The following is a 15,138-nucleotide window of genomic DNA, read 5'->3' as shown; positions in this document are numbered from 1 at the left end:
CATTATTAAAACTATGTTCTCCGTGTTTTGAGCTCACTAAAATGTTGATAGGTTAAAGCCAGTGTGGATGCCATTCACAAAAAGAGCGCTTGCGAAGAGTCGTGCCAGTGGAAGGATTTTGGGCACCGCTTGCGCACCACCTTCATGCCGCCAACGAAACCCTCGCGTTTTGCAGCTTACCGCATGTCTCCCACTGAAAATGAGCTAGACATTCACGACTGCCGCTCAAAACTAATAACAGAGGATAATTCCGGTGCTTCGAATCACCTTTACACAAACCATGTAAATACACCATAAGATTATATTTGCATTGCATTGTCGCTATTTGCATTGACATTCTGCCTTAACAACCAGCATATGAGTTAACCTCCGCTGCTTCAATATAGCTAGCCAACATAATTTGGATTGAAAGAATGAATTCCAAAACCTCCACTGACATACCCGGGTATCGTAGACTCGTAGAGTTTTTTTTAACTGTGCATATGTGTTTAAATGATTTTAAATGCTATAAACTGTATTGTGAGCTATACATTGGTCATATTTACAAAAGGGTACGCGTTTAAATGAAACTAAAGAATTAAATGAAAATATGTTTTTCATGCTTTGCTTCTATTGTGTGTATATGAATTGAAATAATCAAGACTTTAAATGACTACGGCCAAAAATGATTTAATCAGAAATTAAACGATGAGCATTGAAAGGAAAATATTTTTATTTTATTTTATTACTTATTTTTTTGGTAAATGCAGAACAACAAACAGCAATGATGTGCATTAAAAACAACGTTTTTTCCTTGACTACACCATCTTTAGCTAAATATTGTCAAACGGAATACGGAAATAAATGGCTGTGTCCATATTTATTTATAATTGTATACATTATTTAACCTTTGGTTAAATAATTTATATTTACCATGCCATTTATATTTGCCTTACTTTATATTTACCATGGCCACCTGCGACTGACATTATGAATTCACTTGAAACCATGAGGAACAAGACAGGAACATTTTGAGAAAATCTGACAAAAATACAAATGAATAAGCTATTATTGGGTTGTTATTATTATATAGATGTTTTTAAATGACAAACACGGCTGTTTTTGAGGAAAATACATGTTTTATTATTTACAAATGCAGAAAAACACACACAGCAGGTGCAATTACAACGAAACATTTTCCTTCATGAAAAAGGATAGCCATCTTAAGCTAAATATTGTCAATCGAAATTAAAAGCTATTGTTTACGCTGTGTGTGTGTGTGTGTGTGTAAGGGTACAGAAGAACATACAGTCTTGTTTTAAACATGGCTAAGCAATCAAATTCCGATCCAGCGATCAAAACACGTTGTATTTTTTTATATTATTTTGATTAAAGTACTTTTCCACGTTAAGTCTGCATTTAGATCCAGACAATGCCACAGTCTGCTATCTCAGTTTCAGTGTGCAAGCTCTGGACTTAGTCTGCATTCGTTTTTTGTACCGTTACGAATAATTGATTACTCTATTAAATATTGTTTTCATTACCAATTCATTTAACCTTTATTAAGCATGCATAACCTCTAAAACCATTAACGCATAACCAAGTGTAAAAAAACGTGAGCATTGCGGTTTTATGACTAACGAAACGGGAATATAATGCAAAGCTTGCTCATCTATATCAGTAAATAGAGCAATAGATTTGTTGGTTTAGCAGAAAGTCCAGTCGTCATCAGTAATTTAATGTGTTAATGTGTGTAGTGGTCTGAAGCAGTCATGTGCTCTTTTCTGACTGTCAAAGACTAGAATCCGTTCCAGTTGAAAGAAAAAGTCTCAGAATGTTTGTCCTCGGCTTTAATAATCAGCGTGAAAATCCTTAATGCTCTCTCGGATCTCTCAAGCGCTGCTGTCTGCACTGAACCAAGCACGGAAGTGCCGAATGTGCCCATAAAAATATAGAATAATGAGAACTTTGGTGCCCCCTAGTGGTCGGGAGCATTTCCGTTGTGTTGTGGCTTTATTCCGTTGTGATGTGACTAAATTCCGTTGTGTTGTGGCTTTATTCCGTTGTGTTGTGACTAAATTCCGTTGTGTTGTGGCTTTATTCCGTTGTGTTGTGGCTTTATTCCGTTGTGTTGTGGCTTTATTCCGTTGTGTTGTGGCTTTATTCCATTGTGTTGTGGCTTTATTCCGTTGTGTTGTAGCTTGATTGCGTTGTGTTGTGAACTTATATTTGCGTTTTAAATTTCGTTGTCATGTTATGTCATGTATTTGAGTATGGTAATCTGATTGTCATGTTAAAGAAACCAGTTTTAGAAGAACAGAGTTTTGTAAAGTGGCTATTAAAATATGGGTACACTGTGGGTACCCTTTATTTAAATATATCATAAATGTATTTAAATAAAAGAGCTGCCATGGTTAATTGATTCAAATAAACATTTAAAGATCAGCAGTATCATTGTAAACTGTGTCCATTTAAGATAGCAAATAAGATCCCACTATCCCTTCAGACTGATCTTTAAAGCCACGCCTCCTCCAAAACGCATGAACACGCTGATAACGGAATTGTTATCTGCGCGATCTGGGTGCCAAGGGAAAGCAAAAAAATAGTTTGACAGACATTCCTCGAATGCAATGATGAGACAAACATTTTATGGTCCTGCCCCTTCCACAAGATATAAAAGTATATTTATGCCACTTTACTAAATGGTTGCTATCAGTGTGTGAATGGAACCAACATGACAAAAATGTTTGCAGAAAGAATCGCAGACCCAGCGTTTAACATTTAAATAAACTTTGATAGACATGAAGAGGACCATTAGCGCAGGTAGCTTTCAACTTTCCTAGGAAAGACAAAGAGTTAATTTAAAAAATATCAGATGTGTCAGCAATAGTAACGTAAAAGTTATTGTCAAATATTATTTTCTTACCTTTACAGACATATAATAAACCAAAAACCACAGCTGTACATATAATCCCTAAGAAAACCATTAAAGCACAACTGCACGAACTGCAGGCTTTGGCCAACTTGGTTTCTTCTAGAAAAAAGAAAACAATACAAAGACATGTAGTGGGTAAGATGTAACAGAAGGTAAAAATCGAATATCTTTATCTTAGACAGCATTTTAAAGACTTCAGATTATCATTCTGAATTGTTAATTATTATAAGACACACCTTTACATCCCACTTTTATCTGTTGTGTCTCACTCTGTTGACCAGTGGAAGCGGTGCACCTGAAGGTTGCGTATTTGACACTAAATGACGTCCAAAGAAAAGACTCTGTTAGGTTTGTGTTTGCTGAAATGTAGGATCCATTTAACCCATCCCAAAGTGTCCAAGACAACTGGACATTTTCATCAGATAGATCACACCTAAGAAAGATGTGACAGTGGCCATCCTTGAAGGAATTAAACACTTGATGGATATTCGGCTTCTTGAGTCTTTCTGGAAACAGAACATGCACTATATCAATGACTAGATTTTTCAACTGGAACTAATCCTGGGGGTTTGCTTTAATTTAACAATGACAGGAACAGCTCAAAAACATGTATAATTTCAAAATACTCACATAAAAGCTACGCTAAAGATAGTTTTAAGAGATTTACATTTGGAGGAAAAAAGAGAAGGCCTTGTCACCCACAGCCCGTAGACATACATATATCAAATCCTCACCTTGGACTTTTAGATGAATTTTGCTTTCTTTCCGATTATTTGAGGTAACCATATTCACGGTGTATGTCATGGTGTCGTCCATGCTCAGATTTTTGATCGTCAAATCTCCTGTTTTGTTGTTGAGCTTAAGTCGTCCCTTGTGTATCCAAAACCGCTCAGTTAGTGTCTCGCCATTCTGCAGACTGGCAATATAAGTTGTGTTATGATAGATGGACCACTGAACTCTGGTAAGGATCCAAGACTGGTCTGCACCAGATTTTAAAACAACTGACTTGCCGACATAACCAGTTGTATGTTCATCCCCAAGCCACACTACAAAAAAATACAAATGTGGACAGTTACTAACCTTGTTATCTAACTGTGCGCAAGTATGAAAAATGAAAATAACTCTCACTTCACACAAAAGGGAAATAATATACTTCCAATGAAGTAGAATACTAATTCTCTTTTGAGAAGTTACTGAAAGGTCTTTCCCTCTGGATTTTACAATTACAATCTTATAAATTACAATCATACTATTTAAGACATTTTATTTCAACAATACAAAGTGGTAACCAACTCAACCAGAAAATCCACATCGAGTAAAATGTGTAATATAAGAAATGCTGCCTATGTCAATTGCAAAGTAAAACCAGCAAACCTACCTTGTTGAATGCACACAGCATAGATTACCACAGCTATTCCCCTTAAGCTCATTGCTTCCCGGGTTTTTCAAAATAAATCAACAAGTACTTTGACTTTAAAGTCAGCCAAATTCTCAACACATCATTATACAATAGTCTACTTAAATAAAGGAAACAGGCAGTAATGGCAAGACATGTGTTTCCTCACATATCTTGTGACAAACAACGCACTGTGCGTGAGGGGAAATGACGAGACAGGAACAACACTGCGACAGGAACAACACTGAATTAATGAGCAGTCGGGGTTTTAAACATACATGTAGAATAAACACGTTAAGTCATGCAAATGTATAAATAAGCTTTTTTTAAACTTCTGGCATATCGTTGTTGCTACAGCCATACGTAATTGCGACTAGCAAAAAAAGGTGTAAAATGTTGACCTCCCACACATTACCCACACTCGAGTCGTCACAATGCAAGTGTAAGAATATCCCATCTATTATCTGAAACTTTAAAGTCCCTTCTGAAATTAAAATTGAAATGAAATGTTGGTCTTGAGGATATCGCTAGTGTGATCCAAAACATTCACATTTAGAAGATATAAACATTCAAACGTACAGGCTCTGACTTCCACAAAAATGAAACAACGGTTTTTATGATATCATTCTGCACTTCAGCTTTTGATCAAAGTTTTCTGACCAATGAAAAGCTCTCTAAAATCCAGTCTGCCCCTGCTACTGGCTATTATTTTAAAATGGCAGGAGCAAGTCAACATGTCCGGCCTAATTTTGTGTTTCAGAGGAAATTACCTCAATGCATCAAAAAAAGTTGCAGATTTCAAGAGATCACAGTGAGTCTTTAACTTTATCCGTCACATTGCATTAGCTTACTGCATTAGCTCACTGCTTAAATGAAATGGCAGCACGTCTAACATCAAATTGACTAACCCCAGGGATGCAAACCTCATTGTTGTGAAAAAAGGTGACAATGATGCGAGACCTCCAATGCAGACAGATAAATAGATAGATAGACAGACAGATAGACAGACAGACAGACAGAGACAGACAGACAGACAGACAGACAGACAGAGACAGACAGACAGACAGACAGACAGACAGACAGAGACAGACAGACAGACAGACAGATAGATTTTATATATAGCTGGACATAACTACAGTATATAACTATTACAATAATTACTACAATTTGTATTTCATATTATTCAGGGCACATAATCAGAATAGTCCATGGTCTGCTAAAAGTGTCAAGGATAGACAACCATATGAAGAGCTTATTTGCAAAACCAGATAACTCATTTAAACAACCCAATTGTTTAAATGATATTAATTGGAATGCACAACATATAACAACGGAGTTATATTTTTGCAAATTAACTCTTCAGATTTACTTCAATGTGCTCTGTTCACACAACAGCTTACAGTCACAGCTCTAAACATAACTCCTGTTTTGCACAGGATGCCCGTTACCATATGACAGATTTAAATTTAAAGACTGCACATTTATCAAGAAAGTATATAGTTTATTTTTACACAAGAGGTTGCATGGTAACGACAACAACATTAGGTGTAAATCTATATGCAGTGTTGTACTAAAAACCAAACGCAACACTCACATGCGTCCAGTATATGCTACACAAGAAATCCCTAACACACACGGTTTCAGCCAATCTCATATTAATCTTGAGTACCTATAGAGTAATATTGCATACTTCATATCTTCGAAGTGTATTTAGTTTGATCACATTTATAAAAGATAGATACAGCTGTACGATTTTTACCGAAAGCATACGGCGCGTGCGGGGGGAGGGGAAGGCTGAACTAAAGCACGTGTGCACCCATTGCCAACAAAACACAGACATCAGTTTCACTCACCGCATGCGGTTCATGTCCGGGATCTTTTAGCGCTGGGACGGCTCCATATATCAGTTTCAAACGATCTCCAAATCCAGCATTACATCCACCGTAACATTCATCACCCAAATGCTGTGAGCAAACAAACACCTGAACTTCACGAACGTATGCTCTCTCTCTCTCTCTCTTGCACACAAGTGAAAGTGACATCTGCGCATGCTCCTTCTCCTGCTCTCCTTGCAGTCGCGTGGGCGTGCCGCGTGCTTTTCCGGGAGAATTGTCCAATAAGGGACTAAGAAAAATTGTTACGAAACAGTTTTATATGTTCGAAAAAAACTTTCCGAAACCTGTACGATCGCTGGAGGAGTGTATCGAGGACAGAAAAACTACGTAATACGCCCAACTCGTTTTTTGATAAGTTGACCATGTTAAGCATGAGGACAGCACGTTTAACATTGTAAAGAAGTCAGAATGCATGACACACCATTGCAGCACCCCTTTAACACACTTACCCCATACCTGTTAACATTTGGGTACGTTGTCGAGTCCAAGTCAAGTCCAAGTCCAAAGAGGTTCGAGTCCAAGTCAAGACCGAGTCCAATTGAGACAGTCAAGACAGAGACAGAAAAAAATCATGACTACAAGACCACACTTAACTATTGAGAATTTTTGTGATGCAAGAGACAGCATATATTCTATTTTCATTATTGGTAATGATCAAAAAGACAATTTTATTTTACCTTAAAATAAGGTAATTTTATTTACTTTAGGTATAGCACTAAAGTCACAAAGCCGAAGTGTAACTTCACATTTTTTTTATTCAAGTGTAACAATCCTATTCTGCCAATAGAAAATGTAACAAATAACCAGCAAACACTTGAATATTATGAATATTACTTGAATACCATTCTTGAACTTATGACTTAGTGTCCCCCAAAGTAACCAAACCCCCCACCCACTTTTTTAAGGAACTTTTTAACACCTTTGTGTGCGTGCGTGTGTGTGCGCCTGCCCGTGCTCGTGCGCGTTTGATAAGAGGAGCTGCGAGAAAGAGCAGAGGCCCTACGGCTCGTTTAAAAGCACGTTTCGGTGCCCATACTTAAATAACATGTTCATATCGAAATGACAATAAAAATACGATCAATCTTATCTTGAAGCCCTACTTTCTAAACTCATAACTACTTTCTAAAAATATTCAAATGCAATGCTAACTCTGAAACATGGCATTAACTTACCTCTCTTTGTGATGCCTTTGCAGGTTTCTTACAAAATTGGATGTTGTCCCACAGGTTTCGGAGAAAGTTTTGTTGCAAAAAGTTTCCTTTTAAGCGCACTGTCGATAAATTCTTTATGGTTTGTAAAACCAAATGTTATTATGCCGCTGCTCGCTGACATCGTGCCTGATGAATGAATGATGCTGTTCAGTTCGCGCCGCGGACGAATCGTTCATTTATTGATTTCTCTCCACAAAAGGCACATCCATGTATACACTTTTTAAAATCTTTAAAGGTTGAATATACACAAATTTTAAAGCAAAAACTTCAAAACATTGACCTGACAATATAAAGAACACAAACCTAAAACTGGAGATTTAGTTTTAAGAAGATTGCAGATTTAGAAACTATTTCTATATTGTTTACTGACTTAACATTCTTGACTCTTATTGCAGGTAAAATATGACACTGATACCTGCCTATTATCTATGGAGATTAAAAATAAAATGCATGTGGGCCTAAGCATGTTTGTGTTGTTTTTTTATTTAAGCATAATAAAGAAATGGTATTCCAAAAGTTATATCTCATGAAGCTCAGTCTGTTTAGAGATCATCATCAGGCTGCTTCATCACAGGCCTTCTCTCTTTACTGATGATGTGTGTAGTGTAGCACATGCAACAGTACAGGCCCTGTCAGGTTCATCCCTTAGACTTTATATACACTGAAATCCTTCATTCCTATCAGTTGCCCAAAGGTCATTTCATGATCCTGTCCTGACTTGAGCTGCAGTGTAACAGGTTTGGGTCAGGGAATGGTGTCTTCAAACAGTCCCATCATAAACGTGACTGAAGATTGTTTACTCATGCAGATTCAGGTCATTTTGCTTCAGTGCTGGTGATACTGTAGGTGTCACACACCATCTAAGAGTTTTCATCAGTCAGCTTCCTTATTGATTCAATTGCTTTTTGCTTAATACTATCTCTATTAAAATGAATATTACCTACAAATATTACATTTACGCATTTGGCAGACGCTTTTATCCAAAGCGACTTACATTGCTTTGTACTATACATTTTGTTTCTCACTATGTGCAATCCCCTGCGATCGAACCCATGACCTTGGCGTTGCTAGCGCTATGCTCTAACCACTGAGTCACAGAAAATATTATCATTTATTTTAAGAAGATAATCTGAGGCCTATGATGCGGTCTATGACATCAATCAAGACACATACTCATTGACATGATCATAACTGCAGAATCTTAAATTCCCTTATATCATATTAATTAAGATGGGGTCTTAAACTGAAATACCACAAATTTGCAAATGGCAGGACAAACTGCATTTTTCACCATTCCCTCCATCATATGCACTGTCTGTGCTTATATATACTGTATATTTAAAATGAAGGTCCAACAAACTAATGGCAAATATCTCCTTCACAAGGAAAAAAATATATTTTATTTATTTATTCATTCATTCATTTATTTCGGTCCTCACCGAAGACTTTTCACAGTAAATGTTTTATATAACATTACAATAAATAATGTTCTAAAAGCAAAACATTGCAATAATTACATGTTAAATTCGCAAAGCTCTTTATATTAATCCTGTAATTTGCGCAACAAGTTGCTTTAGTATGAAAGAAGCCAATTTGACTGCGTCATGGCCACGATCTAATCCTGTTTACATAAAATAAGCCTGCTCCCGAGGAGATTTAAGTTAACGGACCTGTTGCTAAAACAACAAGTCAACAATCAAATCCAGCTAACTGAGTTAGCGAGGTAGGAAGAACGGGCCCCTGGTCCGTTGACGAAGCCATGTAGATTGATGATCACGGAGGTCCAATCACAAGTGACTTCCGGAAAAGGGTAAGTAACCAATGACGTTTGAGGTTACAAGCAAACAGCAAGTCCCGCCCCGCGACTGCCAAAAATAAAAATGTTCGTGCGAGCAAAAGCAGCAGGTGAGAGCGCGAGGGCTTGTAATTGCGCGCACAGATGTCATGCGCATGCGAGGGCTTGTATTGCGCGCACTATGGATGCCATGCGCGCGCGAAGGTTTCAAACGAGCTCGCGGGATCCCGTTTCCTCGCGTGTATATCCTTTGTCCTCTCGCGGAAGTTATTTGCCGTGCGCTGCCAGCATCAGCATTGCGCTCATTTCTTTATGGCATTATAATGCCTTCATACTGTCACACAGCCCGTAGACATACATATATCAAATCCTCACCTTGGACTTTTAGATGAATTTTGCTTTCTTTCCGATTATTTGAGGTAACCATATTCACGGTGTATGTCATGGTGTCGTCCATGCTCAGATTTTTGATCGTCAAATCTCCTGTTTTGTTGTTGAGCTTAAGTCGTCCCTTGTGTATCCAAAACCGCTCAGTTAGTGTCTCGCCATTCTGCAGACTGGCAATATAAGTTGTGTTATGATAGATGGACCACTGAACTCTGGTAAGGATCCAAGACTGGTCTGCACCAGATTTTAAAACAACTGACTTGCCGACATAACCAGTTGTATGTTCATCCCCAAGCCACACTACAAAAAAATACAAATGTGGACAGTTACTAACCTTGTTATCTAACTGTGCGCAAGTATGAAAAATGAAAATAACTCTCACTTCACACAAAAGGGAAATAATATACTTCCAATGAAGTAGAATACTAATTCTCTTTTGAGAAGTTACTGAAAGGTCTTTCCCTCTGGATTTTACAATTACAATCTTATAAATTACAATCATACTATTTAAGACATTTTATTTCAACAATACAAAGTGGTAACCAACTCAACCAGAAAATCCACATCGAGTAAAATGTGTAATATAAGAAATGCTGCCTATGTCAATTGCAAAGTAAAACCAGCAAACCTACCTTGTTGAATGCACACAGCATAGATTACCACAGCTATTCCCCTTAAGCTCATTGCTTCCCGGGTTTTTCAAAATAAATCAACAAGTACTTTGACTTTAAAGTCAGCCAAATTCTCAACACATCATTATACAATAGTCTACTTAAATAAAGGAAACAGGCAGTAATGGCAAGACATGTGTTTCCTCACATATCTTGTGACAATATTTGCGTGTCATAAATCGATATTTTGTGAACATAATTTGACTTTTGGGTTTTTGATACATCACTTAGAATAACACTGGTTAAGTACATGGATGTTTTAATAAAGCAATATATTATACGTGAATAAGTCGAAGTGTTTAGAGATTAACATAATCGTTGACAAAATTGATTGTAGTGTACTGTTGCAATATACACTGCGTTCCAAATTATTATGCAAATTGGATTTAAGTGTCGTAAACATTTAATTTTATATTGTTCAATTAAACTTATGGATGGTATTGTGTCTCAGTGCTCTTTGGATCACTGAAATCAATCTCAGACACCTGTGATAAGTAGTTTGCCAGGTGAGCCCAATTAAAGGAAAACTACTTAAGAAGGACGTTCCACATTATTAAGCAGGCCACAGGTTTCAAGCAATATGGGAAAGAAAAAGGATCTGTCTGCTGCCGAAAAGCGTCAAATAGTGCAATGTCTTGGACAAGGTATGAAAACATTAGATATTTCACGAAAACTTAAGCGAGATCATCGTACTGTGAAGAGATTTGTGGCTGATTCAGAGCACAGAAGGGTTCGTGCAGATAAAGGCAGAATGAGGAAGGTTTCTTCCAGACAAATTCATCGGATTAAGAGAGCAGCTGCAAAAATGCCATTGCAAAGCAGCAAACAGGTATTTGAAGCTGCTGGTGCCTCGGGAGTCCCGAAAACCTCAAGGTGTAGGATCCTCCAGATGCTTGCAGTTGTGCATAAACCTACTATTCGGCCACCCCTAACCAATGCTCACAAGCAGAAACGGTTGCAGTGGGCCCACACATACATGAAGACTAATTTTCAAACAGTCTTGTTTACTGATGAGTGCCGTGCAACCCTGGATGGTCCAGATGGATGGAGTAGTGGATGGTTGGTGGATGGCCACCATGTCCCAACAAGGCTGCGACGTCAGCAAGGAGGTGGCGGAGTCATGTTTTGGGCTGGAATCATGGGGAGACAGCTGGTGGGCCCCTTTAGGGTCCCTGAAGGTGTGAAAATGAACTCTGCAAGGTATGTAGAGTTTCTGACTGAGCACTTTCTTCCATGGTACAAAAAGAAGAACCATGCCTTCCGTAGCAAAATCATCTTCATGCATGACAATGCACCATCTCATGCTGCAAAGAATACCTCTGTGTCATTGGCTGCTATGGGCATAAAAGGAGAGAAACTCATGGTGTGGCCACCATCCTCCCCTGACCTCAACCCTATTGAGAACCTTTGGAGCATCCTCAAGCGAAAGATCTATGATGGTGGGAGGCAGTTAGCATCAAAACAGCAGCTCTGGGAGGCTATTCTGACATCCTGCAAAGAAATTCAATCAGAAACTATCCAAAAACTCACAAGTTCAATGGATGCAAGAATTGTGAAGGTGATATCAAAGAAGGGGTCCTATGTTAACATGTAACTTGCCCTGTTAGGATGTTTTTGATTGAAATAGCTTTTGATTTCAGTAAATATGACCTCCTAATGCTGCAAATTCAACAAATGACCATTTTCAGTTTTTTACAACCTATGAAATGTTTTCAAACTCTGTTGTGCATAATAATTTGGAACAGTGCATTTTGAGTTTTTCATTTTTTAAATAAATACTGTTGTCAGTGGGAGGTTTGTTCAATAAAATTCCAAATGTACCCTAACTGTTGATTACTTGAAAATTATACTGACTGTCATTTGCATCGACAAATTAGGAAAACCAGAGAAAGATATCATTTGCATAATAATTTGGAACGCAGTGTAGATTGTCTGGGCCTACGGGTCAACCGAGAAAAGAGCAAGCTCTCCCCGGCGCAGAGCTCCTCTTATCTCAGTATGGAACTAGACTCTATCCGTATGTCAGCGCATCTCAACGAGCGTGCGCAGCCGGTGCAGAACTGTCTGATATTTGTCAGGCCATCAGTCCCACTGAAACATTTTCAGAGGCTCCTGAGGCACATGGCGTCCTCGACAGGGGTAAGCCCTCTCAGGTTGATACACATGCGGCCGCTTCAGCACTGGCTTCAGAGTCGTGTTCCCTGGACGGCGTGGCACACCGGCACCAGGCGCATTATGGTAATGCCTCAGGGCCTTCGCACCCTCAACCTCTGGTCAGATCTGACCTTTCTCCGAGCGGGGGTTCCGCTCAGGCAGGTTCGAGGCACATCGTGGTCATGACAGATGCCTCCCTGCAGGGGTGGGGTGCAGTGTGCAACGGGCAGGCAGTATCGGGGGAGTGGACGGGTCCCCGGCTGCGGTGGCACATCAACTGCCTGGAGTTGCTGGCTGTCCTTTTGGCACTCAGGAGGCTCCGGCCCCTTGTGCAGGACAAACATGTGCTGGTCCGGTCGGACAGCACGGCCGTCAACCAAGGCGGCATATGCTCATGGCAGATGTNTGATACGTACACATTACAGGAAATTAATAAGTTTTTGGATGCAACGTTTCGAAAAACAGTGAAGGTCAAAGATTCTTTTCCGGATATAGAAAAATTCATTGGGTCAGTGGGATTGCTAAAGAGAATGGCCAGTTACGAGGCATTAAGTAAAAAAAAGAATTTCATTTGAAAAAAATGGTAACAAATTTAAGGAAGGAAAAAAAACGTGCTTCGGAGGAAAAAAGTAAAATGAAAAAAATGCACATGGTGGTTTCTTAACTTTGTGAGATACGTTTGTTCCTGTACTGTCTCTTTCCTTTCCTCTTTATTATGGGGTATTTGAGGGTGGGATCTTTAAATATAAATGGAGGTAAAGATAGGAATAAGTTAGCAATGATCTCAGTCAATCGGGTTGATGTAGCTTTTATTCAAGAAACCCATACTAATACTGATAATGAAAATGAATGGAGTATGTGGTGGGAGGGGAAGCTCATTTTAAGTCATGGGACAAACAATAGCGCAGGAGTAGCAATTTTATTTTCTAAGAATATAAATGTTCAAATCTTAACTGTAAATGAGGTTGTAAAAGGTAGAATGTTGTTAAGTAAAATAGAGGTTGGAGAAATGGTATTTATTTTAATTAATGTTTATGCCCCAAATAATGGGGTTGAAAGGATGGTTTTTTTATGAAAATGAGAAGGGAAATTCGGACACTTAATAGTAATGAATGTATTATTTTGGGAGGAGATCGGAATTGCACCACAGATTTTATAATTGATAGAAATGGTGAAGAGCCAGATAGTCGATCTAGTAATGTGTTGACAAAAGTATTGAATGAATTTGAATTACTAGATGTACTAGACAATATACTTGGCTTAAAGTAACTGATAATAGAGTTTGTGGTGCAAGACTAGATGGATTTTATTTGGGTAAATTATGGAATAATAGGGTGATGAATGCTTCCATTTTATAACGGTTTTTCAGACCATCGCATGGTTATTTTCATTTTAAAAGTATGTCAAAATGTACTTATTATTGGCATTTTAATGCTAAATTATTACAAGATGTTAATTTTTGTGACTTATTTGATTTGTTCTGGAAGAAATGGAAAATGAAGAAAGACTCATTTGAAAATCTCATTCAGCGGTGGGATTTGGGTAAAGTGAACATAAGGATTTTTTGTCAGAATTATTCATCATGTATTGGGTCAGTGGTAAAGGAAACTGTGGAAAGACTACAAAGAGACATTGAACTTTTAGAAAAAGAATGTTTTTATAATAATGAACTTGTGCATGATGATGCCTTACAAAGGAAAAGAAGAGAGCTTGGAACTTTTCTACAGGAACAAGTAAAGACAGCGTTAATGAGGGCAAGATTTTGCTCTATTAAAGACATGGACACTCCAAGCACTTTCTTTTTTAATCTTGAAAAGAAAAGTACAACACAGAAACAAATGTATCATCTTCGTCGGCATGATGGTTCTATAACAACAGATCCTGTAGAAATAAGGAAGTTGGCGGTGGATTTTTATACACAATTATACAGTATACTTCTGAATACTGTAACACCGAAAGTGCTGATGTACTTGGTGATCTACCAAAGCTTGACAGTGAGCAGAAAAAGGCTCTGGATAATAACATTACTTTTCAAGAACTGACAGAGGCAATGCAGCAGTTGTCCAAGGGTAGATCCCCAGGAATTGATGGATTGACTGCGGAGTTCTATGAACATTTTTGGAGTGATTTAGGAGAAGATGTTTATGAGGTACTGTCTGAATGTTGCCAAAGTAAGAGATTTCCGATAAGCTGTAGTAGGGCAGTACTTTCCTTACTTCCAAAAAAAGGAGATCTAGGTCTTCTAAAGAATTGGAGACCGGTGTCATTACTGTGTGTTGACTATAAAATATTCTCAAAATGTTTAGCTAAAAGACTAAAGGGTTATCTAAGTTTATTTGGTGCAGAAGGAACAGACATACTGCATTCCTGAAAGGTCTATAATGGACTATATTTTTTTACTATGCGATGTTATGGAAATAAGTCAGTTAAATAACTATGAAATTGGAGTTCTTTCTTTAGATCAAGAGAAAACATTTGATAGAGTTGACCATGGTTATCTCTATAATGTTTTAAGGAATTTTGGTTTTGGTGATACATATATTTCATATATTCAGTTGTTGTATTCAAATGCATTTGTTCTTGTGAAAGCTGGTGGTGTTTTAAGCGCACCAATACCTGTTTTTAGAGGAATCAGGCAAGGCTGTCCACTTTCAGGACAACTATATAGCCTTGTGATTGAGCCTCTTTTGTGCAGGTTAAGGAGAAATCTTAATG

The 15,138-nt window shown here is 38.0% G+C and overlaps 1 protein-coding gene across 3 annotated transcripts; it reads right to left on the bottom strand.

Moving 5' to 3' along the window:
• Positions 1–1,108: 1,108 nt before the first annotated feature.
• Positions 1,109–10,418, bottom strand: si:cabz01074946.1 (uncharacterized). 3 transcript variants are annotated; one of them, XM_057343418.1, is made up of 7 exons: positions 10,231–10,418; positions 9,587–9,898; positions 3,649–3,960; positions 3,348–3,420; positions 3,151–3,230; positions 2,906–3,013; positions 1,109–2,818 (listed from the first exon to the last, which is right to left on the bottom strand). In XM_057343418.1, exons 1-7 carry the CDS (start codon positions 10,280–10,282, stop codon positions 2,754–2,756), a joined length of 1,002 nt encoding a protein of 333 aa, XP_057199401.1. In that variant the 5' UTR covers positions 10,283–10,418; the 3' UTR covers positions 1,109–2,753. The 3 variants fall into 3 exon arrangements, with proteins under 3 accessions (XP_057199401.1, XP_057199393.1, XP_057199410.1); XM_057343410.1 differs by having other exon boundaries at positions 3,151–3,420; XM_057343427.1 differs by lacking the exons at positions 9,587–9,898; positions 10,231–10,418 and adding an exon at positions 4,293–5,282 and having other exon boundaries at positions 3,151–3,420.
• Between the last annotated feature and the right edge of the window lie 4,720 nt (positions 10,419–15,138).

The sequence above is a fragment of the Triplophysa rosa genome, linkage group LG1, assembly GCF_024868665.1.
Source record: "Triplophysa rosa linkage group LG1, Trosa_1v2, whole genome shotgun sequence".
In the NCBI taxonomy this organism is placed as follows: Eukaryota; Metazoa; Chordata; class Actinopteri; order Cypriniformes; family Nemacheilidae; genus Triplophysa; species Triplophysa rosa.
This window is presented reverse-complemented; position numbering and strand designations above follow the sequence as displayed.

Excerpts from the sequence above, each read along its gene's own strand:
- si:cabz01074946.1 (XM_057343410.1), bottom strand. The coding sequence starts at position 10,282 with ATGAGCTTAAGGGGAATAGCTGTGGTAATCTATGCTGTGTGCATTCAA. Across the intron at positions 9,899-10,230 it reads TGCTGTGTGCATTCAACAAG|TGTGGCTTGGGGATGAACAT; the intron begins GTAGGTTTGCTG and ends ATTTTTTTGTAG. Across the intron at positions 3,421-3,648 it reads AATTCATCTAAAAGTCCAAG|AAAGACTCAAGAAGCCGAAT; the intron begins GTGAGGATTTGA and ends TTCTGTTTCCAG.